General features: G+C 33.0%; 2 protein-coding genes across 4 annotated transcripts; both read right to left on the reverse strand.

The window, feature by feature from the left end:
* LOC109334963 (UDP-N-acetylglucosamine--dolichyl-phosphate N-acetylglucosaminephosphotransferase-like) lies at positions 13,807-19,893 on the reverse strand. 3 transcript variants are annotated; one of them, XM_019570964.1, is made up of 12 exons: positions 19,714-19,893; positions 19,409-19,680; positions 17,208-17,295; positions 16,996-17,087; positions 16,781-16,899; positions 16,575-16,690; positions 16,309-16,436; positions 16,126-16,212; positions 15,046-15,106; positions 14,904-14,944; positions 14,693-14,813; positions 13,807-14,154 (listed from the first exon to the last, which is right to left on the reverse strand). In XM_019570964.1, the coding sequence occupies exons 1-12, from the start codon at positions 19,801-19,803 to the stop codon at positions 14,095-14,097; spliced, it is 1,275 nt and encodes a 424-aa protein (XP_019426509.1). In that variant the 5' UTR covers positions 19,804-19,893; the 3' UTR covers positions 13,807-14,094. The 3 variants fall into 3 exon arrangements, with proteins under 3 accessions (XP_019426509.1, XP_019426507.1, XP_019426506.1); XM_019570962.1 differs by having other exon boundaries at positions 13,807-14,015; positions 14,085-14,154; positions 19,409-19,893; XM_019570961.1 differs by having other exon boundaries at positions 19,409-19,893.
* On the reverse strand, positions 21,688-23,158 carry LOC109335322 (DNA-(apurinic or apyrimidinic site) lyase, chloroplastic-like). Its single transcript, XM_019571459.1, has 2 exons — positions 22,913-23,158; positions 21,688-22,012 (listed from the first exon to the last, which is right to left on the reverse strand). The coding sequence occupies exons 1-2, from the start codon at positions 23,139-23,141 to the stop codon at positions 21,891-21,893; spliced, it is 351 nt and encodes a 116-aa protein (XP_019427004.1). The 5' UTR covers positions 23,142-23,158; the 3' UTR covers positions 21,688-21,890.

A 24,854-nucleotide genomic window follows, 5' to 3' on the forward strand; every position in this document is an offset into this window, starting at 1 on the left:
TATAACTCATAACGTGCATAAAGTATCTTGTTGATATTGTTCAAGAAATTATTCCATCATTCTAACCATATTCTTCTCTTGAATTTGTAAATATGTAGTTTCTTTACTTTTTTATGTTTATCACTTTTATAAAATCACAAAAACAATTGTTTGTCAACTCTTGCTATTTGTGAATATTCAATTTTGTCCGGCCATAATACTTCTTCAATAGAAATAATAATTAAATAATTTTGTATATTTTGTGTTGTATAATGATATTTTATTATATTTTAGGTATCACAAACCACCCATAACTCCCTAATAAAAAACCAACTTCTCTATACATTCACAAATAACCACCATCCCACTTTTTCCTTAACCACCATCCACGTTTTCACCCCACAACAACCACTCACCTTCTCTTCATGTTCTCTCTCTCTCTCTCTTAGTGTGGGAGTTGTTAGCTTTGTATATATTTGCATAAGACTTTGTCTTTGAGGACCCTAACAGACATACATTCTCTACCTTCACCAACCCATGACTCTCATCATAAGTAACTATTAGAATTACTCCCAAGTAATCTCAATAGAAAAACAACCTCAATAACCACTAGCACTTCAACGTCAACCCCCAAAGGGCACTCAGATTTTTCCTTGGCCTTAAGCTTGTATCAGCATCAATATCCTCCTCCTCTCTCACCCAACATCCTTCATCATCAAACAACCTCCTCTAACCAAAAACACAACCTAAAAATCTCTTGCACAGCAACCCAAAAACCATTCAACGACAAATCCAAAAAAACCACAACACTACACAGAATAAGAGGGGAGATAATAATATTCTAATATTCATTTCCTCCATTCCTTCATTCACTTTGATAGGTAGTATATCCAGGGAGGTTTTGTTTGTGATTTAAAAAAAGAGGGTCTTTCCCTACGCCTCTAAGTTAACCTCTTTCTTCTCTACCCAATACATATGTCACACCAATGAAAAAGAGCAGGACATAAACAACAGCTCAATCTGAATGAATTGTTTGGAAGGTAATCAAGTACTATTCTTGGATACTTTTATTCTATAGTCAATAGGAAGTTGTGCCGCTGAAGCTCTAAAAATTAGATATTGATATATGTCGTGCAATAAGTATTGTATTATAGGCAAATAAAGTACAATATGTTTGTTTGCTATGCTATTGTGTTTACTTTGCATCGCTACTCGTGGGATGCCTTTATGTATTGATTGGTGTAACATTACATCTTGAATGGGTTAGTGATTATGCTTTAATTTATATCACTATGGATTTGTGGTGGAATGGATGTTTTGGATTTTCATAGAAGTCAAAGTTTTCTATGTAGAAAGTATGGAAATGGCTTCAAAATTAGTATTACGAGGCTTGGTGCAAGTGTCACAATCTTCAGTTATCAGCTAAATGATAGGATTATGACACTCAGAGCATTGTACTTATGCCATATACATTTTTTGGCACGATAGTAAATTGATAGAACAGTGGTACTCATGGCGAATTATGAATATGCTAGCTACATCAATTGGATCTTTGCAAATATTTAATGACACTGACAAGGAGCCACAAAATGTGCCATCTTTTATATATGAAAGTGAAGAGAGTTAGACAAGGGTCTCATGGAAAAATCAAGAAAGCAACTTAATTGATTATAGTGATTAAAGGTTGGAGAGCATCATACTGCAGGTATATATTTTAATACACATTGCTTTCCTTTTTGGGCTATTAAATTATTTTGGAATTCAATAGTGAGGTTATAACTTGTATTGCATCTTTTTCCTTGTTTCGAGCCAAGAATTGGTCGCGGTCACTTGTGCTGCTACTGCCATTAACAAAACCAGAACCTTTTATTAATTTAAAATGACTTTTAATAAAAAAAATTGTTTCTTCATAAAATGCCCTTACACAATATTATTATTATGCTTATAAATTTTTTATAACCATTTTGGAATCAAACAAAGGACTGAGGCAGGTCGTGGTAACACTTCTTGTCCTCCTATCATTCTTGAATGGTTACGTTACGACGTTTCTTTTCACTCGGTTAATTCCTAAAGTAACAATAAATAACAAAATATATTATAATTATTTCTAAACCTTTTTAAAAGTGGATGCGGTGTGGACATTAGTTTCCGCTGCTTCATCCTTTTTAACGATTTAATTAAAAGACATTCAACCAACAAACTTTTTTCTACTTCAAGAACTACGTAAGCCTTGATCCCCTTAATAGGGGTACGTAAGAACAAAGTCAATATTGTCAGGCTCAATAATAAAAATAAATAATTTTTCTTCTTCATAATAATTAGTTAATTAATCAAATAATTTAATAAAATAATAATAATAACAATAAAGTCATATATTTTAATGAAGGGTACCGCTTAAGGCGGGCGGGTAGGGTGCTAATACCTTCCCTACCTTGTAACCGACTCCCGAACCTGGATATCAAAAATCCAAAAGCCCAAGGTAATTGGGCTTAAAAGATTTTTCTACATTTTTAACTATAAAATCTAGTGGCGACTCTAAACCAAGTCGTGCAGCCGAAAATCGGGGCGCGACAGCTGGCGACTCTGCTGGGGACTTTTTTGAGAGAGTCCGGCCCATAATCAATAAAATATGTGACTTTTTATTTACCATTATTATTATTATTATTATCTATTTTGTTGATTAGTTAATTTCCAATAATTGCATGCTTAATTATTAATTATATGTATAGTTATAAATTATATACTTAATTTTAATTGTATGTATAAATATGACATTGCATGTTTAGTTATTAATTATATGTATGGTTATAAATTATATGCTTAATTTTAATTGTATGTATAAATATGACATTGCATGTTTAATTATTAATTATATGTATAAATATGAATTACGTGCTTAATTTTAATTATATATATAAATAGGAATTACATGCTTAATTTTAAATATATGTTATAAATATAAAAATTGCATGCTTAATTATTAATTATTAATTGCATGAATTGTATGCTTAATTAGTAATTATATGTTGTGTATATATGAATTATATGTGCATTTTTGGTATTGTTTTTGTTATCATGTGATATATAATGCACACATTTCAGGCACACATATATGCCCCTACACCCGGATATTAGTGATACCTTTTTGGATAGAAGGGACACTAGCCTCACTGGACGCGGTCTTTGCCGCTTCTAAGTGTTGGTGATGTGGACCACTCATATTGTTACCTCTTATTATGAGTTAGCCGCTCGAGCTGGTCTCATGTTTCTAATATCATAATATTTGGGTTTCTCTATTCGAGAGATGCAATATGTGAACCTTTATAGGGAGTCTAGAACTTGCCAAGGGCGTCCATTGTATGTTAGAACCTTGTCCTAGGATGTTATACTTGTTGTGAATTTTATGATGTGTGTATTATAGCATATTGTTTGAAATTTTGTCGTATAAAATAAAAATCATGTAAAATATCGCACCGCTCAAACATTCATTCATTTATCCATTTATTTATGCCTTCAAAAAATAAAAATATTTATTGATTGACTTATGCATTCAAAAATAAAAAATTTCATTGATTGATTTATGCATTTAAAAACAAATTTTTTATTGATTGACTTATACGTACATTTATACATGCATATATATATGAAAATTTATCATCTACTATTTATGCATGCATTTATTCATTCATCAAAATACATATATAAAAAAAGGATACATTCAAAAATTTATTTCCGTGCATATGCTAACTAGAAAAACTATCATTGACAATAATTCATTCATACATGCATACATATATGTATTTTAAAAAATAAAAAATTAAATCATTCATACATTCTCTTATTATTTCACATATTCGTCCATTCACTCATGCATCAGAAAAATAATAATTCATACATTCATTCATGTAAAAAGAATATACAAATAACTCAAACTTTTATTCCCTCGTCAAATCATTACTCATTCATGCATTCAAAATATATAAAAAAGAAAAATATATCATTTAAATACTCATATACTTTTACCTTCATACATTCATAAAAAAAGGTATATTAATCACACAATCATTCATTCATGCAATCAAAAAGAAAAATTCATTCATTCCTTTAACCATACATTCAACAATAAAAAATTTGATTGACTTATTCATTCATTCATCACATTAAATAAATAACAATCTTCACTAACTAGTTTATGCATTTATTCATTCATTCAATTATCCATGCATACATTATTCATACAATCATTCATTAATTCTTGCATACATGCATTTTAAAAAACAAATCATACATTCACTAAAAAAAATTAAAAGTATAATGATCATACATTCATATAATTTTATTCATTCAGTCAATCATTCTAAAAAAAATCATTCATGTATTCAGAAAGAAAAGTAATCATTCATTGACTTAGACATTCATAAAAAATAAAAAAAATAAATCATACATTCACTTATACATACATTCATCAAAAAATAATAAATAAATAAATCATACATTCATACATTCATCAAAAAATGAAAATAAACTATTCAAAAAGAGAAAAAATTCATTCATGAGAAGTACATCATTCATACACATATTTATTTGTACATTCATGCATAGATTCATAAAAAAAAAAATCATTCAATGATTGTATTATTTCAATAACCATTTTTTATATCTTCATTCATCATCATAAAAATAAAAAAATAAAAATGTCATACATCTTCCTATATATCATAACCCTCGTGCATTCAAAGTCGCACATATCATAAATTGCATTTTCTACCAGTCTCATTCATTCAAGAAAGAAATAAAATTACATGCATTCTCACGTCTCATGCATCATAAAAAGATTTGTATCCATGCATCATGAAAAGATTTGAATCCTTGCACCATCCATACATCCAGACATATGAATAGTCATACACGTTTCTTGCATTTCATGCATCATTTTAAGTTAAGGTTGCATCAATTCATGTAACATGATAAAAAATTCACTTCATTCATATCATGCATCAATAAGAAATCATTTTTTTGCATGCATTTCATGATCCCACTACTAAGGACACCCATAAATGGAATATTGATTTTAAGAACAAGTCTGTTAGACTCGAATGAAAACCATCAATATTGAAACTGAAGACATTCAAGAAGATAGATAACTCCAAGTTTGTGGTTGAGTCCATACTCGATAGTGCATTATCTTCAACCCCAGCAAAGTTGGAGACCAATTTGAAAAGTTCTCTTCACTACTGAAAGCCATCAATATTGAAACTGAAGACATTCAAGAAGATAGATAACTCCCATTTTGTGGTTGAGTCTATACTCGATAGCGCATTATCTTCAACCCCAGCAAAGTTGGAGACCAATTTGAAAATTTCTCTTCACTTGAGGACCACAGTCAAGGTTAATCCATTCAAGCATTCACTCAGAAAAATTTACTTTCAAATGCATATCTTTTTAACAAGTATATACTGATACATTGATCATGCAAGTTTCACCATCTGAAACCTAACCATACTAACTTCACTCACCATATTTATCCAAAGAACATATAACCAAATAAACTCAAATAAAATTAATCTATGCATTGCTGTGAGATATTTGATTTAAAATAAAATAAAATGGAGAATGATGCAAATGTAAAACAAAAAAAATTATGTACATATTCAAGCAAATTTTTCTAATGACACAAGGCATTTTTTGTAATTCCTAAACATCTTGGAGATATCCCTAGTCACCCCATTTGAGCCCAGACATAATGAAATGAGATAATTTTTTAATAACCCTCAATATTTCAATAGCCCGGGGAGGGTAGCTTTTCAATAGTTTTCCTTGACATTCAATTATTAAACAAAAATATCATTTTACACCAATCATGTGACCGAAGGATGAGAAAATACAAAGAACGTCCCTTGTCAAAAAAAAAATAATAAACAAAAAAAAGCCTGCTGAGAATCCTAAATTAATATCTCAGGCAAAAGTTAAGGCAATAGTGCAATATCAAGGATCACAAAAGAAACCCTTAATGAAAAATTATCGCCTTAATCATAGGCCATCCTTGTCAAAAATTCTCTCAATAGTTGAATGTCATGTTTGAAAAATGTTGAAAGTAGGATAAAGAAGAAATGTGAATGGTGGGTATGGGAAACACAAATTTTGAGCCTTATATCCTTTTCTTGAAAACCCTTAGCCTAGCCACGATACAAGCATAAAAAGACCTTGTTGAAGACTTATTTGCCTAAGATGTGCATCATGACCACACAAAAAAAACACTGACTCCACAAGTCTCGTAAAATTTTGATAAAATATCTCATCTTTAATGCATAAGTTAACATTCATTATCACCGTCATCATATCAACACAAGCCCAAACACAAATTAAATATCATCAACCACAATTAAATATCAATCATCTATCCTTCATACCTTCACCATCACTCTTAAAGCCAAAGACAAATTCAATTCTATCATAGCCACCACCACATCTACATTAGCGAAACCTAAATTGAATTCTATCATCATCATCACTACCATATCTATCCAAGCCAAACCCAAATTGTATCATCATTACCACATCACCACCCATAGCCCAAACACTTACCAAACTTTGCATGATCATTATTTTAGAAAAAAAGTTATGCATGAAATAAAGAGCAATAAAGGCAAAGGAAAACTAGAAGCTTCTCAAACTGGGGCAGATTTTCGGATGATTCATGACCTATAACTTGACAATCTAAGCTTACCAAATCAATATGGATATAAGAATGACTCGGATTATCTCACAGTGGGACAGTGGAAAGTCACAAGAAGTCCAAACTGGGGCAAATTTTGGTGTTGATCACATTTTCTAGTGGAAAGTCAGAAGAAGCCAAAACTGAGGCAATTTTTGGGTTGATCCCATTTTCTTGTGAAAAATTAAAAGGACCCAAAGCTGGAGCAATGTATAAGTGGTTTCTCATGATTGTATTTGTTCAATCAATCATAAGAAGTTAAAATCTCTCAATCAGACACAAGACAGATCTTCAACTATCAAACATCTTGAAGAAAGAACGACTCATTGTTCGAAGCTTCCACTTTCCGTCGAGTCAAGACATATAAGGGTGTTCCAAAGAAAAGAGCAACAACAAAAAAGTGTTAGGTTGAAAACCCACATGGGCAATCTAGAAAAAGGTGAGGGGGTCTTAAGTTGAAAACCTACAAAGGCGACTTGAGATCGTAATAAAATGAGAGAATTCCCGACAGATGCCTACATATGGTATTCTAGGCAAAAATTAGGGAAAATTAAATGAACACCCTGAATTGAAGACTTGCTACTACATATCATCAATCACCCAAACTATGGAAACTTTTTGGAGAATCTAAGTTGTAGCCTCTTGAGTGAAGACAAAAATTCATAACAGGCCCACTGGGGCAATTTTTGCTGTTACAAAAAGCATCAACACTTTTGGGAGAAATTCTATGCATACCTACACTCGGGCAAAATAGTTGAGTTTAGTCATTGTCCTCAAGATCATACTGAAGCGGTTTAAGGATCACCTTAAAGAAAGACATCTTCAAGTAAACTGGGGCAGATTTTGATGATACCAATCAACATCAAGCAACAAAGACCATTTCAGTCGAGTCTACAAAATTTGATGAATTTCATACACAAGATAAAAAAAACAAATTGAATCACAAGTGATGCATTAGAACAATCGTGCACGAGTCTTACTCCTCATTCCATTCAAACATTATATATAGTATTCGTATCATACATGACATACATACATTAAGGCATAACTATATTTTTCAATGCATAGTCACATTCATATACCAATCATAATAACACAAACAAAACAAAACATGGCATAATCATTCATTGCATATAACTAGTCATGCATACATGCATATTCAAATTATTCTTCCTATAAGCACAAACAAACAAAAAAAAACAAAAAATAATATTGCATTACATATAACCAAGCATTCAAACATGCATCCCTATATTTTTCTTCTAACAAACAAACAAAATAGTGCATTGCATATAACCAAGCATTCAAACATGTATTCTTACACTATTCTTCTAATAAGCGCAAACTAATTATTGCATTGCATATAACCAAACATTCAAACATGCATCTCTAAATCATTCCTATAAACAATAAACAAACAAATCAAAAATTGCATATCATACATCTCAACATACATTCATACACAATGTCACCATTAATAATCGGTGCAGAACATTACTTTCCGCAATTGAATTTTCTAACTTCACACCAAAACCTCAATGTTGGCAGCATGGGTGCCTCAGCAAATCCCTGAATTATTTTGGCAGCATGGGTACCTCAGCAAATCCCTGAATCGTTTCGGCAGCATGGGTGCCTCAGCAAAACCCTGATTTCTTTCGGCAGCACGGGTGCCTCAGCAAATCCCTGGATCGTTTTGGCAGCACGGGTGCCTCAGCAAATCCCTGAATTGTTTTGGCAGCGTGGGTGCCTCAGCAAATCCCTGATTCCTTATGGCAGCATGGGTGCAGAACCCGATGTGTGGTTTAACCAAGGTATAACTCATAACGTGCATAAAGTATCTTGTTGATATTGTTCAAGAAATTATTCCATCATTCTAACCATATTCTTCTCTTGAATTTGTAAATATGTAGTTTCTTTACTTTTTTATGTTTATCACTTTTATAAAATCACAAAAACAATTGTTTGTCAACTCTTGCTATTTGTGAATATTCAATTTTGTCCGGCCATAATACTTCTTCAATAGAAATTAATTAAATAATTTTGTATATTTTGTGTTGTATAATGATATTTTATTATATTTTAGGTATCACAAACCACCCATAACTCCCTAATAAAAAACCAACTTCTCTATACATTCACAAATAACCACCATCCCACTTTTTCCTTAACCACCATCCACGTTTTCACCCCACAACAACCACTCACCTTCTCTTCATGTTCTCTCTCTCTCTCTCTTAGTGTGGGAGTTGTTAGCTTTGTATATATTTGCATAAGACTTTGTCTTTGAGGACCCTAACAGACATACATTCTCTACCTTCACCAACCCATGACTCTCATCATAAGTAACTATTAGAATTACTCCCAAGTAATCTCAATAGAAAAACAACCTCAATAACCACTAGCACTTCAACGTCAACCCCCAAAGGGCACTCAGATTTTTCCTTGGCCTTAAGCTTGTATCAGCATCAATATCCTCCTCCTCTCTCACCCAACATCCTTCATCATCAAACAACCTCCTCTAACCAAAAACACAACCTAAAAATCTCTTGCACAGCAACCCAAAAACCATTCAACGACAAATCCAAAAAAACCACAACACTACACAGAATAAGAGGGGAGATAATAATATTCTAATATTCATTTCCTCCATTCCTTCATTCACTTTGATAGGTAGTATATCCAGGGAGGTTTTGTTTGTGATTTAAAAAAAGAGGGTCTTTCCCTACGCCTCTAAGTTAACCTCTTTCTTCTCTACCCAATACATATGTCACACCAATGAAAAAGAGCAGGACATAAACAACAGCTCAATCTGAATGAATTGTTTGGAAGGTAATCAAGTACTATTCTTGGATACTTTTATTCTATAGTCAATAGGAAGTTGTGCCGCTGAAGCTCTAAAAATTAGATATTGATATATGTCGTGCAATAAGTATTGTATTATAGGCAAATAAAGTACAATATGTTTGTTTGCTATGCTATTGTGTTTACTTTGCATCGCTACTCGTGGGATGCCTTTATGTATTGATTGGTGTAACATTACATCTTGAATGGGTTAGTGATTATGCTTTAATTTATATCACTATGGATTTGTGGTGGAATGGATGTTTTGGATTTTCATAGAAGTCAAAGTTTTCTATGTAGAAAGTATGGAATTGGCTTCAAAATTAGTATTACGAGGCTTGGTGCAAGTGTCACAATCTTCAGTTATCAGCTAAATGATAGGATTATGACACTCAGAGCATTGAGACTTATGTCATATACATTTTTTGGCACGATAGCAAATTGATAGAACAGTGGTACTCATGGCGAATTATGAATATGTTAGCTACATCAATTGGATCTTTGCAAATATTTAATGACACTGACAAGGAGCCACAAAATGTGTCATATTTTATATGTGAAAGTGAAGAGAGTTAGACAAGGGTCTCATGGAAAAATCAAGAAAGCAACTTAATTGATTATAGTGATTAAAGGTTGGAGAGCATCATACTGCAGGTATATATTTTAATACACATTGCTTTCCTTTTTGGGCTATTAAATTATTTTGGAATTCAATAGTGAGGTTATAACTTGTATTGCATCTTTTTCCTTGTTTCGAGCCAAGAATTGGTCGCGGTCACTTGTGCTGCTACTGCTATTAACAAAACCAGAACCTTTTATTAATTTAAAATGACTTTTAATAAAAAAAATTGTTTCTTCATAAAATGCCCTTACACAATATTATTATTATGCTTATAAATTTTTTATAACCATTTTGGAATTAAACAAAGGACTGAGGCAGGTCGTGGTAACACTTCTTGTCCTCATATCATCCTTGAACGGTCACGTTACGATGTTTCTTTTCACTCGGTTAATTCCTATAGTAACAATAAATAACAAAATATATTATAATTATTTCTAAACCTTTTTAAAATTGGATGCGGTGTGGACATTAGTTTCCGCTGCTTCATCCTTTTTAACGATTTAATTAAAAGACATTCAACCAATAAACTTTTTTCTACTTAAAGAACTACGTAAGCCTTGATCCCCTTAATAGGGGTACGTAGGACCAAAGTCAATATTGTCAGGCTCAATAATAAAAATAAATAATTTTTCTTCTTCATAATAATTAGTTAATTAATCAAATAATTTAATAAAATAATAATAATAACAATAAAGTCATATATTTTAATGAAGGGTACCGCGTAAGGCGGGCAGGTAGGGTGCTAATACCTTCCCTACCTTGTAACCGACTCCCGAACCTGGATATCAAAAATCCAAAATCCCAAGGTAATTGGGCTTAAAAGATTTTTCTACATTTTTAACTATAAAATGTAATGGCGACTCTAAACCAAGTCGTGCAGCCAAAAATCGGGGCGCGACACTATTGATAAAAGATATATAGTATGAAGCAACAAATTTTAGACTTTGGTAGAGTCTTGACAAAATTCCTATTAAATATGATAATACTAGTGCTATAAATCTGTCCTAGAATCATGCTTTGCATTCTCGCACCAGGCACATAGAAATAAAGCATCATTTCGTGAGAGTTCATGTTCAAAAAGGTGATTGTGTGATTGAATTTGTTGAAACTTCAAAGCAACTAGGTGGTATTTTCATAAAACCTCTTCATAGAGACATTTCCTTTGTGTTAAGAAGAGAGCAAGGAGTTCTTGATGAATCACATATTTGTTAGTTGTATCAAAGTTGTGTTATAATTCATGAACCTTTTTTTTATCTTTACTCAATGCATATCTTGTTTGCTAGAGTGCATGCCATAATTGCTTATATCTGTTCTTATTTGATTAAGTATCCCTGTTTGTGATTGCTCATCATATAAGATAAGTTCTATCTAGTCAGATTTTAGCATTACCTAAGCATACCTTCAAATGTATTGATTTTTGTGAAAGAACTGTCATTAATCAATTATTTCCATAGTTAATCGATTATATGGACTTACTTTTAAGTGTTTTAATCGATTAAACAACCCTTAATCGATTACCTGTGAACAATTTTTAATTCTGCTAATCGATTAAAATGGCCCTTAATTGATTGTATGGGCAAAAAAAATTCATTTTGTTAATCGATTAACACTACACTTAATCGATTAAATATAGTTCCACTGGCACTCATTAAATACGAATTTCAAAACCCTAGAAGTTCATCTTTCTATAGAATTCTTCCCTAAACCTCAAATCTTCTAAAATTTATGTCAAATTAGGAACTCCTTTACTGATTTTCATCCACTCTATACCTATTACCCTCATATTCCATCAACTACCCCTTAAAATCGCATAACCTAGAATTTTCCCTCTTTAGGAACCCTAACTCCAATTTGTCAAATTGATTATGCATCAATTAAGTTGCAGTTATGAGTGAAGGAAGGCCTAAGAGAGTGAAAACTACTACTAGAATTCATCGATATCTTCGCCATCCTAGGCGTATGAGAAATGTGGATGTTGGCAGTTCATCCTCTACATAAAATAGCAGAAACTTCATTGGTAGTGATCCCTACTACTCTCATGCTCTCCAAGCAGCAAGATTAGCAAAGTTTGTTGGCCGAAAACAAACTTACATTCAGTATGCAAACATGGCTTGGATGGTAGAACAAGGCTTCCAACTCCCTCATGAATTAGAGGCTCAAGAGGCTAATATTTTTCTGGAATTGTATGGTAATATCTACCCCACTATAGTTCCAGAATTCTATAACAACTTCCAATATAAGGATGGAAAATATGTTAGTGTTATAAAAGGAAAATTATTTGCTTTGGATGAGGAGATATTTCTAGAGGTTGGAGGCCTAGCTAGTGATGGATCTCCTTTAGGTGATTACAACAATGAGTTGTGGAACTCATGATTCGGTTAAAATGTACAAGTCTTCCCTAAGATGACCTCACTACTATGTGCAAGGTGAGTTGACCAAGGCTGATTCCTTATCTATCAAGAACAGGCTTCTCCATTACCTTATCACATATGTATTGGTTTAGAGAAACAACAACTATGCTCAACCGACGGGTAATGATTTGAAGCTCGTATATACTATGAAAGAAGGAATCATGGTTAATTGGTCTGCTGAGATTCTATAGGTGGTGTCTGATATTGCTTCTTCTTTATCTAGATTGCTAGCCTATGGGATTTTTATATCACATGTCATTGAACATGTTAGAATCGACTTGAACATGCATAATAGAGATCATGACAAGCCCTACTAAGGAGAGTTGATCAAATGAAGGTTGATCCAATTTCTAGAAGCAAAGAAAAAGCTTAGGTTAATTAATTAGGAAATATTTAGAGATAAGTTTTTGTCAATGAACATTATTTATGATAAAATATTATGACATTGTTTGACTAAGGGATGGAAATGAATTGAACTAAGTCCAACCAAGGCTCCACTCGGTTCAGCTCAATAAGATTTTGTTTGGGTCGAAACTCTAGTAGTTTGAAACGAGTTACGTTTTCATCTTGAATTCGATTCGATCAAAGTTTGCAAACTAATCGAATCGACTCATCAGCTCGAATTGGTTTGACTCATTAACTCGATTGGCTAACTTTGTCAACTCATATATGTATATTGAACATATATATATACTATATATATATATATATACATATATATATATATATAATCGAGTAAATTCTTGAATCTAATGAGTCGCATAATATTTGGCTCAAATTCAACTAATTTGGTAGTGAACCAAGATTATCGAAACAAATAACGAGTTGAATTTCGAAACAATGTCAAATTAGTTCGGTTTATTATTAGTCCCAATTTGATCCATATAACTAGCCTTGCGTAGTAGGGCTAAAGCTTTGAGAGAGATGTTAACTGCCAGTTTGTATAGCAAATGGAGCTCTCTAACGAGTTACAGAAATGAATAGTGCTGATCTGTCTCACTTGATGGGGCACGAGAAAAAGAGTATTTTAAATCCAATACCAACTTAGCATACTGCATTGGTTATTCTTTGTTTTTGTTTTTCATTTTTATTACATACTAAGCACTTAATTGGTCATTACCAGCGAGACAATACGCACCAATGGCACCATGCTCATGTACACGAATGAAAAATGTCTATATAGCACACCTAGAGTAGTTCATAGACAAAATTGTATAAGATGATTCAACTGAACGATAATTGGTGACTTCCACAACCAAAATGATAGGTAAACATGCACCCGTGGCATAATTTTAATATCAGTTAACTTATATTAACTCCAGTTTTAGTGACAAAATTAAAAAGAATGTCGTGTTAAAAGGACGGCATACAAAAATGTTAGACATTCAAGGCCTCCAGAGAAAAATGTTACAGTTTTTCTACAAAAATATCAATACAACAGATTCAGCCCCGAGGAGGTTTTCATCTATATTTTTTTTTAAATGATCATTTTAATCCATATCTTAGTTTTAATCAGTTTGGTGATTTCATTTGTACCATCCAGCAAGGAAATGCCTCAGCATGAAACAGAGACAGCATGCAATGGCCTGTCCAAAGGAAGAAAATATATGAGCAAAGATATCAACATTTTGACTGCACTAGTCTCTATCCGGTGAATATCAATGCGTAAAAGTATAGGCATCACAATCAGATGTTAAAAATGCAATATATTGCTTGAAAAATGTTATTTGTAATAATTGTCTTGTTTAAAATGTGCAAATCTGCAGTACCCAAACCTCATAATAATGTTTATGGTAGGCCTTATTTATTTTTAAATATATATGCGTGTGTGTGTTTGACAGTTAATTGAAATTAGAATGCAGGTCCTCATGAAGCATGTCAAATCAATTACATAAAAATTAAAATATTAAGCTATTAAGGAAATAAAAAAATAATACTTTTAAACACATTTAGGTAAATTCTTAGCATGATTCCTAAATCAAAAGAGGCCAAGTTCACTTTTATATGTTAAATTGTACTTGGACCCACGAAGGCATGATCTACTGAATTGCTTGAATCAGACATATAAATGCAGGCAAGAATAGGAAAAATGTCGGAAGAAAAAAAAGCGGAAGAGGAAATCACCTGAAAACCAAGAAGATAAATACAAAGTGCCTTTTCGGACTTCCTGCCTAGAAATCTCAAGGACAAGTTAACGAGTGTCCCATCCTTTGTCCCGGTCAGTAGCCCAGTTTCCGGGTCAAACCTGAAGGAGCAGATGATGCATTAGGTTTCAACCAAAAGTACATGCAACCTGTCTGAACTAATCACTAGGATATAATATGTCAAAGCTTACCTTGGCAGTCGATGACGTGGACATGGAACATAGCCAGAAAGCTGGCGAAAAATATAATCCAAGTCAGACATATTCAAAAGAGATTTAAGTTATAAAATTTAAACATGAATGGAGAGACTCAGTTACAGACTTAGAGTCAAACCTGGGGGAGTGAAAAGAGGAAGTTCAAAACTTGAGGTAGGAAGAAAATCAAGAGTGTTTCACTGAAGCAAAAATTGAAAGAGAATAAAATTATTGCAATGCAATTTAATATGCCAAGCTCTCAGTGGAATAAACTGATACAAATGCCCAAACATAAGCTTTATACTACTATTTTTGTCTTGCCCTAGTCGATGGCTAATCAGGTCATCTGCTAAATGCTTACCTTTTAATGTTTGATAAAACTCGAGTCGGATTATTAAGTTTTTCCTTTTGTTGTTATACTTTACTCAAGTACCACATTTATATATTTTATGCGAGAAAGAAATGGTCAAAGGGAATTGGAACAGAAAGAAGAGCCCTCAGGAAAAAAATGTAATCCAGACTAGAACAGAAAAAGAAGTTTCCTTGACTGTGTATACAAGGTTTTCATGCAAAATTACCAGCCCAAACTACCTTATTTGCTATTATATGCATTTGAAGTATAATTGGGAGGTTAATATTGCAAATTCTACATTTTCCTTATCCATTACAATTGAAATGAAAATCCCATGGACTCGGCATCATATTTGCCTATTCGCCCATGGTAGCAAGTTTTCATGTAAGCAGCAGGGATTTTGCGTTTTCAATGGCATAGATGATGCCCAAGGAAAAACTAAGACCGACAAATATTAAGTCCAGTAGGATAAACAACTGCATAAAACATTACAGATAACAAAATTAAGATGCCAAATTTTATTCTAAAATGCAATTTTTTTTTCATAAAAAAGAAATCAGAATTGAAGAGTAGAACAATAGTTATAGTTGGTAGGTTTTCTTATAAAATGATGCACAATCATTAAACCAAAGTACTCTTAGATAAATGGAAAAATACAAGCCATACCAGCAAAGAGAAACATTTACAGCAAGCTTCAACTTATAAAAGTGATTAGCGATATACTTTATGTCCAAAATTGATCCTTTAGAACCGAAAATAAAACTAAAGGTGCAAAATTTATAATCCCTTATATGATAATCTAGATAGCACTGAAACACATCCAAAGAAGATAGCCAGCTTAACACTTTTGTCGGATTAAGGATATACCTAAAATGGCCTAAAATACCAATCACAGCCATAGTCATTCCAGCAAAGTAGGTATATGTGTCACCAACAAAAACTGAAGATGGATACCTAACACGAAAATGAACAAATTATTAGTAAACTGATCATGCAAACAAACAAAAAGAAAGGTTTCAAACAAAAAGATATAGACACAGTATTAACTACCAGTTGTAAGAAAGTAAAGCCAGAGATGTAGCTAGCAAGGGCTGAGCTAAGTAAATAGAGAATGCATGTGCTAGCTTATATTCAGGATCAGTTGATGCTCCAATTTGCATAATATTGTGTATCAGGATCTGCAAACCCATGGTATTATTATCTATGTAGTCAATCCCAGATAGTGATTTCCAATTTGCATAATATTCTGTAGCAGGATTCATAATTTTCTATGAACAAGTTCGACTCTACCGACTTTTACAAGCTTGGATACTTACCGCTGATGCAATAACCACTGTCTGCCCAACTTCAAGGCCATTTAGTCCAGCATGTATGTTGATTGAATTCGTGCAGAAAACGGCCAATAGTCCCATATATAGTTTATACATCCATCCTGCCTCGTCAGTAAGTTGTCAAACAGTGATTCTTTACAATAATTAGTAACTCCTTTAGCGTCATTTGCATAAAGGTATGGAATGCTTACCAAGATCCAAAACCTCTACCCCGATGTGTGGGACAAGTGGCTTCGGTATAACTATAGTTGTATGTCCAGCATATGCCATTAATAGAGGTAGTGCAGCAATTGATGGGAGTAATAATTTTCTGCTCTTTGCATTGACATAAAATCAAAATAAACAATTCTATCATCAGTGGAGAAGCAAAAATATGGAATCAAATAATGAAAACTTGTATACTCACACTCTCCACGGGACATCAAGGACGTCATCAACGAACCCAAGCAGCATCATGAAACAGATGCATGCTAATGCCGCATTGTACTCAACTAGCCACTGCAAAATCAAAATATCTGACAAATAAAATGCTCCATCTTCTACTTATATCACCTCAAAATATTAGCTTTGAACTGAATAGTCAGGTTACCATACTTGTAACTTACAATAAAAACTTACATTTGAGTCTTCTGTGAAGTTAAAATATTGAAATAAGATTGCGACAACCAAGAAGACAATGCCAACAACTATACCCAACGACTCAGGCCTGTACAGAAAATTATAGCACATTCAACATGGAACCAAAAAGAGGTCATTGGTGATATATTAGACACTTCTCAAAGTTTGAATTTGTTTTTACCACTTCACTAAGACAAGCTCTCGTAACAACTAGCTCATATATTTACTAAACCTAATGTATGCTTGACATACATAACACATAGAACTGAATAAATCTTATCTGGGGGTTTATTCTCTACTCAACTTTTTTAAATGCATTTTTCATAACTTTCTCCAATGTTTATTAACTTCCCCAATGTATTTTAAATGCAACTTTGGAATTTGGAACAATCTTTTTCTTCATGTCTTCAATTTAAATTTTTTTAGTTTTCTCACCTTCCACATCCCAAGCATTTCGATCTCTATGTACCACATGTTCCAAGCATCTTTAACAATTATTTTTATCAAAACAGCACCCAAAGTTACCTGTTTTCTTGTTGAGGTATCCTCATTCTCATCATAAATGTCCTCTTAAATTAAAATATAAACTGAAAATGCCAAATACAAGAATTCCAACGACAAACGAATAAGGGGAAATGCAGAGAAGAAATAACATAAACTGATCAACATGATACCTCAAAGTACAGAACATAATCTGAAGAAAAAGCCTAATAAGATAATCTGTATGACTTTAGTATAGGACACTATTGTGGTATATATATGAAAATTCAAAAGCTGAAAAAGGTGAGAACCCCGTGCTAGACACCATCAACCAACAACTATAACAAAGCCTTAGTCCCACTACGTCCAGTCAGCTACATATATTGAATGACACCATAATGCTCTATTATAAATCATGTCCATTGACAAAGTACTGATTTCACAAAACAAAATAATTTCCCAAGACAACAAGTATAGGATACAATTTACAAGGAACTGAATAAATCTGAAATTTTAGAACAGAAATCTCACAAGTGAAGTGCAACTATATTACAGAGACTGCAGTCAATTACAAAAGAAAAAAGAAACAAGGGAGCAAAGAGACAACAAGGGACACAGATACAATAGGAGCACATGTATATGACAAATTTATAGGACACAACACAGTCATAGAACGATATATAAGATAAAACTAGTGTAAAATTGATAAAAAATAGAAAATTTCTAAAATTAAAAGAGAAACAGAAACAATGTTATAAAACAAATAGCATGAATCATTATATTATAAACGTAAGAGTAAATTGCACTGACACCTCATGAGTTATAGTGAAATTACACAAACTGCCCTTCCATTTTTTAAACCTACACAAACCACCCCTAATTATATACATGCATTGATAAATGTAATTTCTTAAACAAAAAATGGTGACAAGTATAATTAAATCAAACAAAATATGTTATATTAGGAAGACTAATTCCATTCATTATATTTGGTTCCTTACAAACTGAATGCTTAAATCACTCTTATACTATATTGTAACTAACCAAAAATTAATGAATAGACATTGGATCTTATACTATTTGTACTTCCCTTCACAATATAACATATTTTGTTTAACTTAATTACACTCATCACCAACCTTTGTCTTTGTTTAAGAAATTACATTACAATTATCTCTCACAGTCAGTTTAATGTATGTATATAGTTAAATTACATTACAATTGTCGGATAATGTATATAATTAAGGATGATTTGGTTTGTGGAGGTTAAAACAAAAAGATTATTTGTATAATTCAGTAAAACTCAAGGGGTGAGTCTAATTTACTCTATTATAATTATCGTCATTTAATTGTGATATTTCCTCCTATATTAGTATCTAAATTAAAAAAGTTAAAGTAAAAAAACGTATAATAGCTAAGATAGTTAGTGAAGTATTATCACCTCCACTATTTTAAAGTATTTGTGCTTCAAACAAAAATTTACATCAAACAAAACCCATTTGGAATTTATCTATATTCCAAAATTGAACCTAACTCTAACCAGTATGCTCAATCCAAAAACTTGACCAAAGAACAAGTTAAAGCAAAAGCTATATAACCCAGAATTTAATAAATTTTATTTTAAAAAAACCCAGATCGAGAAATCAAATTCCAGCGCATACCCATTTCCCAAACATGAAAATAAATATTAAGAAAAATGTAGAATTAAGAGAAGGACTCACACTTTGATATCTCCCATCGGAGTACCCTTTTTGTTAATATCATAGCCAAAGAGGTTTCGCTTGAGAACATATCTGGAAGCAACTGGGATCAATTTAACAGTGACAAAGAACCCAGCAAGGCTCATAGCAGCATTGATGAGGATGGATCTTCGAATGTCTTGTTCGATTGGGTAATGGTAGAAGAGAAGGTATAAGTATGGTGGGATAGAGAAAAGTGAGAGCTTGAAAATAAGACCCCATTTGGGAGGTGCAATTGGAGGATCGGAAGAAATGTTGTTTTTGTTGTTGGGTTTGTGTTGTTGTGTATTGTTGTTGTTGTTGTTTTCCTTTGAAGATGAAGAAGGTGTGGTTGAGGTTTGTGTTGAAGAGAGTCTTTTTCGTGGCTTTGATGCCATTGTTGCTGTTGTGTTTTTTTTTTCCAAGTTTGAAGCAGGAACCTTAATTGTTGTTTCTTTTTCCTTTCTCTCTCGTTGTTACTGGTTACCCTCGTGTCATAACACCAGTGATATGTTGCCAATTCATCAAGAGTGTCTAACGTGGCATTTTTGTTTTTCTATCGTTTTTTTAATTGCAATTTTGGTTTTAATCATGAGTGTCTAACATATTTCTTTCATGTACTAGGATACGATATACAAGACTCCTTTTCCTTTCCAGTACTATTATAAGCCCCTATAAACAAGGAGTTTGGGAGTTTAACTATAACCTAGATAGAATCTTCAAAATCAGAAGCTTCTATCTCTCGCTATGCTTTTATGAGTGGATTTGAGAGCGCTTTCGTGAAGTCACACCTAACAACAACTAGAATTTTCCCAAACCTATTTTTCTTCTATGGTGATACAACACACCAAGAGAATGTGTTAATGCCTTAGTCTAACAATTTTCTTCAATTTATATGTGCACCTCAATATGCAGATTTACAATCTTCTCACAATCTAAGAACCCTTCTAACATTTCTCATAATTACAAAACAGAATGTATGAGATGCAATGTTTCTTTTTCAACAAAAGATTTAATAATAAAGCTCAACAAGTATCTTGTAAAGCTCAACAATGATTAATCAATTAACGGGTTCCCAAGTAATCAATGATTAATCGATTAACATATATGTTAATTGATTAATGGTTTTCTAAAATTATATTTCAATTATGAATGAACCTCCTACATGATTTATAAACTAATGATGCATACCTTTAAATGATGTATGATTTAAAAACACTTTTTAAATGCATTTAAAATATATGATGATGTATGTATCTCTAATTAAAATAGTGAAGTAGCAACCCACCAATTCACTCTATCCTCTTGGTGTGCAAGGCCCTTGTAAACCAATATTTTTTAGTACATAGACTTTAGTGTAATATTTTGGTTGGAAACTTGGAATATACATGAAGCATTATTGGCTCAATAATAGACTTTATTTTGGTTGGAATATACATGAAGCATTATTGGCTCAATGATAGACTTATTTACAATCTTTACTATTTTAATAGGTTGTGTATTGTTCACATTTTATGTTATTTCCATATTGTTCACATGTTATATTCTCCCTATTCTATAATCTCTTTATTTCATTTAAACAACGTGGCAATGAAACAAACATTTCCATTACTAATATATTTCACTACAAAAATTATGAACTAAAATTAAAAGCTAGTTAATTTATAGGAATTAAAATCAAAATTACTTCATTCATAGGACTAAAATCAAAATGCAAGACACATGGCACTTCTAACGAGACCTCCATTAGCCACATCATCATTTTCCATCTAAAAACTAACAACAAAGACCAATTATAAAACATTCAAAAAAATATAAGTATTAAAACAAAAAAAGTTCAGGAACTAAAATCAAAATTTAATAAGTATGTAAGCGTTATTTATTTAACACATAAAAAACCTGGAATATTGTGATAGAACTTCTGTGAATCCAAATAGGTGCTTGGATGATTACTTATTTTATTTAAAAGTTACGTCCGGTATGGTGCATGCGGTTATGGATACCAAGGTCATGCTTGGTTTATTAAATTACATTAATCAAATTAATTAGAAATTAAAATTGGAGTTTAATGAAAACAAATTTGGTGTGGTAATATTAAAACAGAATGAAATGAATATAGTTGTGAGAAACCAACAAGATATTGGTCTAGTTGTGTAATACCCTGTTAAATCCCGATGATGACCAAAAAGTCAATGATTCAACGGCAGTCATGCACCCCGAAAGGGATTAGTTTCTTATCCAAAAATGTAAAAACATACCCTGATACTTCAAAAAAAATATAGTTGTGAGAATATTACCCTCAACATTTGTGAAACTAGAGTAGGTACAAAAAACATGCACACATAAATGATGGTAGATTTTTCCAAGATTAAGCAAACCATACAAAAAAGGCAAAAATCCTTGCTTGGTGTAAGTAGGCTTGCTCATTAGTTAGAAATTCAAGCAACATTCCATACAAGTAAGTATTGCTGTTAAAAATGCAGAACTAAAGCTTGATGACAAGGCCAATAGGACAATGATCACTGCCAGCAACATCAGGTAGAATGTATGAATCGTGAACTTTGTCAGCTATGGATTCTGAGACGAGGAAATAGTCTAGACGCCACCCTGTTTAATATTTTGAAACAAAACCATTGAGAGAACAAAGAGCAAGGTTTATTTTAAACGGAATCAATTCAAAGTACAGAGGACCATCATTATGATATTTGTTAATTTGTTAATGAACTATTTATTGACTAAAATGTGCATGACATGAGTACTGTATGTACTTCCTAAAATGACGGCCCAATGCATGAGGCTCTCACTTAGTGAGATTTGGGGAGCGTACATGTACAACCTTATCCCACAAGCGGAGAGCTCGTTTCTAGAATTTAAACCGGTGACCTTACAAGTAATTTTCATTAAATATATTGCAAATTGCTATTAGACGACCTTACATTTGGGCTTAAGTAAAATTGGTTGGACAGGCTTTTGGATTCCAAGAGAAACAATGGAAGAATGCTAATACTATAAAAGCATAATCTATCCCTTGGAACATAAAGAAATGAATTCCCATGCTTTTTCTCTTCTGCAGGATTAGGAAAAGGATAAAACTTACGAGCTTGTGGTGCCGCTTTCCAACAAAACATATTATGAAGAGCTTTTACACATTTTATGATTCACTTGATGAGATATCACACGTCATTTTTTCATGAAAAATAGCACTTTGAGCACTTAAAAGCATTGTGCCTAAGTTTTGACCTTATAATTGCAGTTTTCTACACGACCATTGAAATGAGTACACAAGACTCCCATCTAGAAGGAACATACAAATTGGGGAGCATAAACATAAGGGTAAGGAGAGAAGACTTATTAGAAAAGGGTAAAGAAAAAAGTCATTCGAAAAGTTCCACAAGAACATGCGTGTATATCGTCTTGCAGTCGTAAACTTATAACAGAGACACACAATCAAGTAAAAGATAGCAAGATTAACTGATCAAGTGAACTTTATGAGTATGCTAGAGATACCTTTATTAGTCTTGCGCCCGCCATGCCGATAACCCCAATAAGTGTACCCAATAACACCAGGATGTTGGCTTCTAAAGGTATCTACAAATCCCCTTGATAAGAAGTTTGTTGCAAATGATTTCCTCTCTTCATCTGTGAACCCAGCACTTCTTTTGTTACCCTGTGGATATATCATATAACGAACAGAACAAATTAAAAACAAGTGCATTTTGTGCTCTTGGCAAACCATACACAATTTTATTAAATATCTGTAATATTAACAAACAGATTCAACAACAACCAAGCATTATTCCCGTGTGGTCGGCTGTAACAATAGCAAGAGATAGAGATAACTGAATTCTTTTTCAATTAATAAGATTGACCTTACTTTACAATTGATAGGCAGCTCTATTTATAGAGATCTAAGTATGATAGCTTAGGCTGCAAGCTATCTAGCATAGTACAAAGCAGTACAGTTACAGTTAGTATAGTACATTGCAGCCTACCTATAGTACAAGGCAGTACAAACGAACTGCTAGAACAAGCTAATAGCACAAACCTTAGTACACCAGTACAAGCTAACATGCTAAGCTAACTATTAGCTGTTATTCTCTAATATTCCCATGCCGAAACCCAAAGTGAGTGATCAAATTGTTTTAATCCAGAGCTTTGAGTCAATCTCTGAGAAAGCAGAATCATGTAGGAGAGAGGCTATGTGAGAATATATGCAGTCTGAAATTGGCTGGAATATGCTTCACTTGCAGAGTCTTATTTTGAACTTTGTCTCTAACAAAAAATTGATCAAGCTCAATGTGTTGTCCTTTGATGAAGCATTGCTTATGAGTCATAGCAACTGTATTGAGATTATCATATAGAATCAAAGGCGCTGAAAAGGAGAACTGTAATTCAGTCAACATTGATTGTACCCACATAAACTCCTGATATAATAGAGCTAGGTTTATATACTTAGCATATGTGCTAGACCTAGCAATGGTGGTTTGTTTCTTGGACCACCATGTAATGAGATTAGGCCATAGGAATAGAAATGCTCAAGAAGTGGACTTCCTATTATTACAATCAGAGCCCAATCAACATCACAAAAGCCAAGGTAGAGGAGTAGTAAGTGAAACTGGTTGAAGATAGACCCCATATGACTGAATACCCTTGAAGTATCTTAGGATACGTTTGACATCTGTCCAATGTTCTTCAAGGGGTGCAGACAGAAACTAACATAACTTGTTCACAGAAAAGGCAATATCAGGTCTCATAACAGTACATATTGAAGCACCCCAACAATGGACTTGTACTGTGATGGATTTTCTACATAGTTAGCATCATCCTTAGTTAACTTAGTAGTGTGAAAATGGGTAGTCAATGATAGCGGAAGTTGCGGAGGTTACCGTCTCTCCCCGCGACGGAATAGCGCATAGCGGTGCGGCTGGCCGTCGCGCCAGTCGCGGGTTGAGTTGCAGCAGAGGTGTGGGCCAAAACCCACTGCAGAACCCGCATCAGGATGAAGAACCCTAATTTTAGTTTTTTTATAAAGCACTCCTCTCTCCTTATTTCCTTTTAAAAAAGACGTGACCATACTAACCTAAAAAAAACACGTGACTTCCCTTCCCTTCTTCTCCTCCTCCTCCCTTCTCCCCCTTCCCTTCTCCTCCTCCCTTCTCCCCCTTCCGTCTTCCCCTCTGCCCCCTGCTCTTCTCCCCTTCCCCTTTCCTCTCCCCCCCTTCCCTTCCTTCTATGAATTTATTTTTGTTTTCCCTCTTTACATGTTCAATACTTTCAGATTTTAATATATTACTTATATTTTTTCTTTTCCTTTTATTCCCCCTTCCCTTCCTTTTGTGATTTTCTTTTTGTTGTCAAAACTTAAAGAGTATGAATTACTTATATTTTGAATGTTTTTTTGGTGTATTTGTATATTTATATGTGGAGGGTATAATATTGTGTATTTTAA

The sequence above is a fragment of the Lupinus angustifolius genome, chromosome LG20, assembly GCF_001865875.1.
Source record: "Lupinus angustifolius cultivar Tanjil chromosome LG20, LupAngTanjil_v1.0, whole genome shotgun sequence".
Taxonomy (NCBI): domain Eukaryota; kingdom Viridiplantae; phylum Streptophyta; class Magnoliopsida; order Fabales; family Fabaceae; genus Lupinus; species Lupinus angustifolius.

Excerpts from the sequence above, each read along its gene's own strand:
- LOC109334963 (XM_019570962.1), bottom strand. The coding sequence starts at position 19,803 with ATGGCATCAAAGCCACGAAAAAGACTCTCTTCAACACAAACCTCAACC. Across the intron at positions 16,900-16,995 it reads CTTGATGTCCCGTGGAGAGT|AAAATTATTACTCCCATCAA; the intron begins GTGAGTATACAA and ends TGCAAAGAGCAG. Across the intron at positions 14,945-15,045 it reads TCCTCTTTTCACTCCCCCAG|CTTTCTGGCTATGTTCCATG; the intron begins GTTTGACTCTAA and ends ATTTTTCGCCAG.
- LOC109335322 (XM_019571459.1), bottom strand. The coding sequence starts at position 23,141 with ATGGTTTGCCAAGAGCACAAAATGCACTTGTTTTTAATTTGTTCTGTT. Across the intron at positions 22,013-22,912 it reads CGGGCGCAAGACTAATAAAG|GGTGGCGTCTAGACTATTTC; the intron begins GTATCTCTAGCA and ends AATATTAAACAG.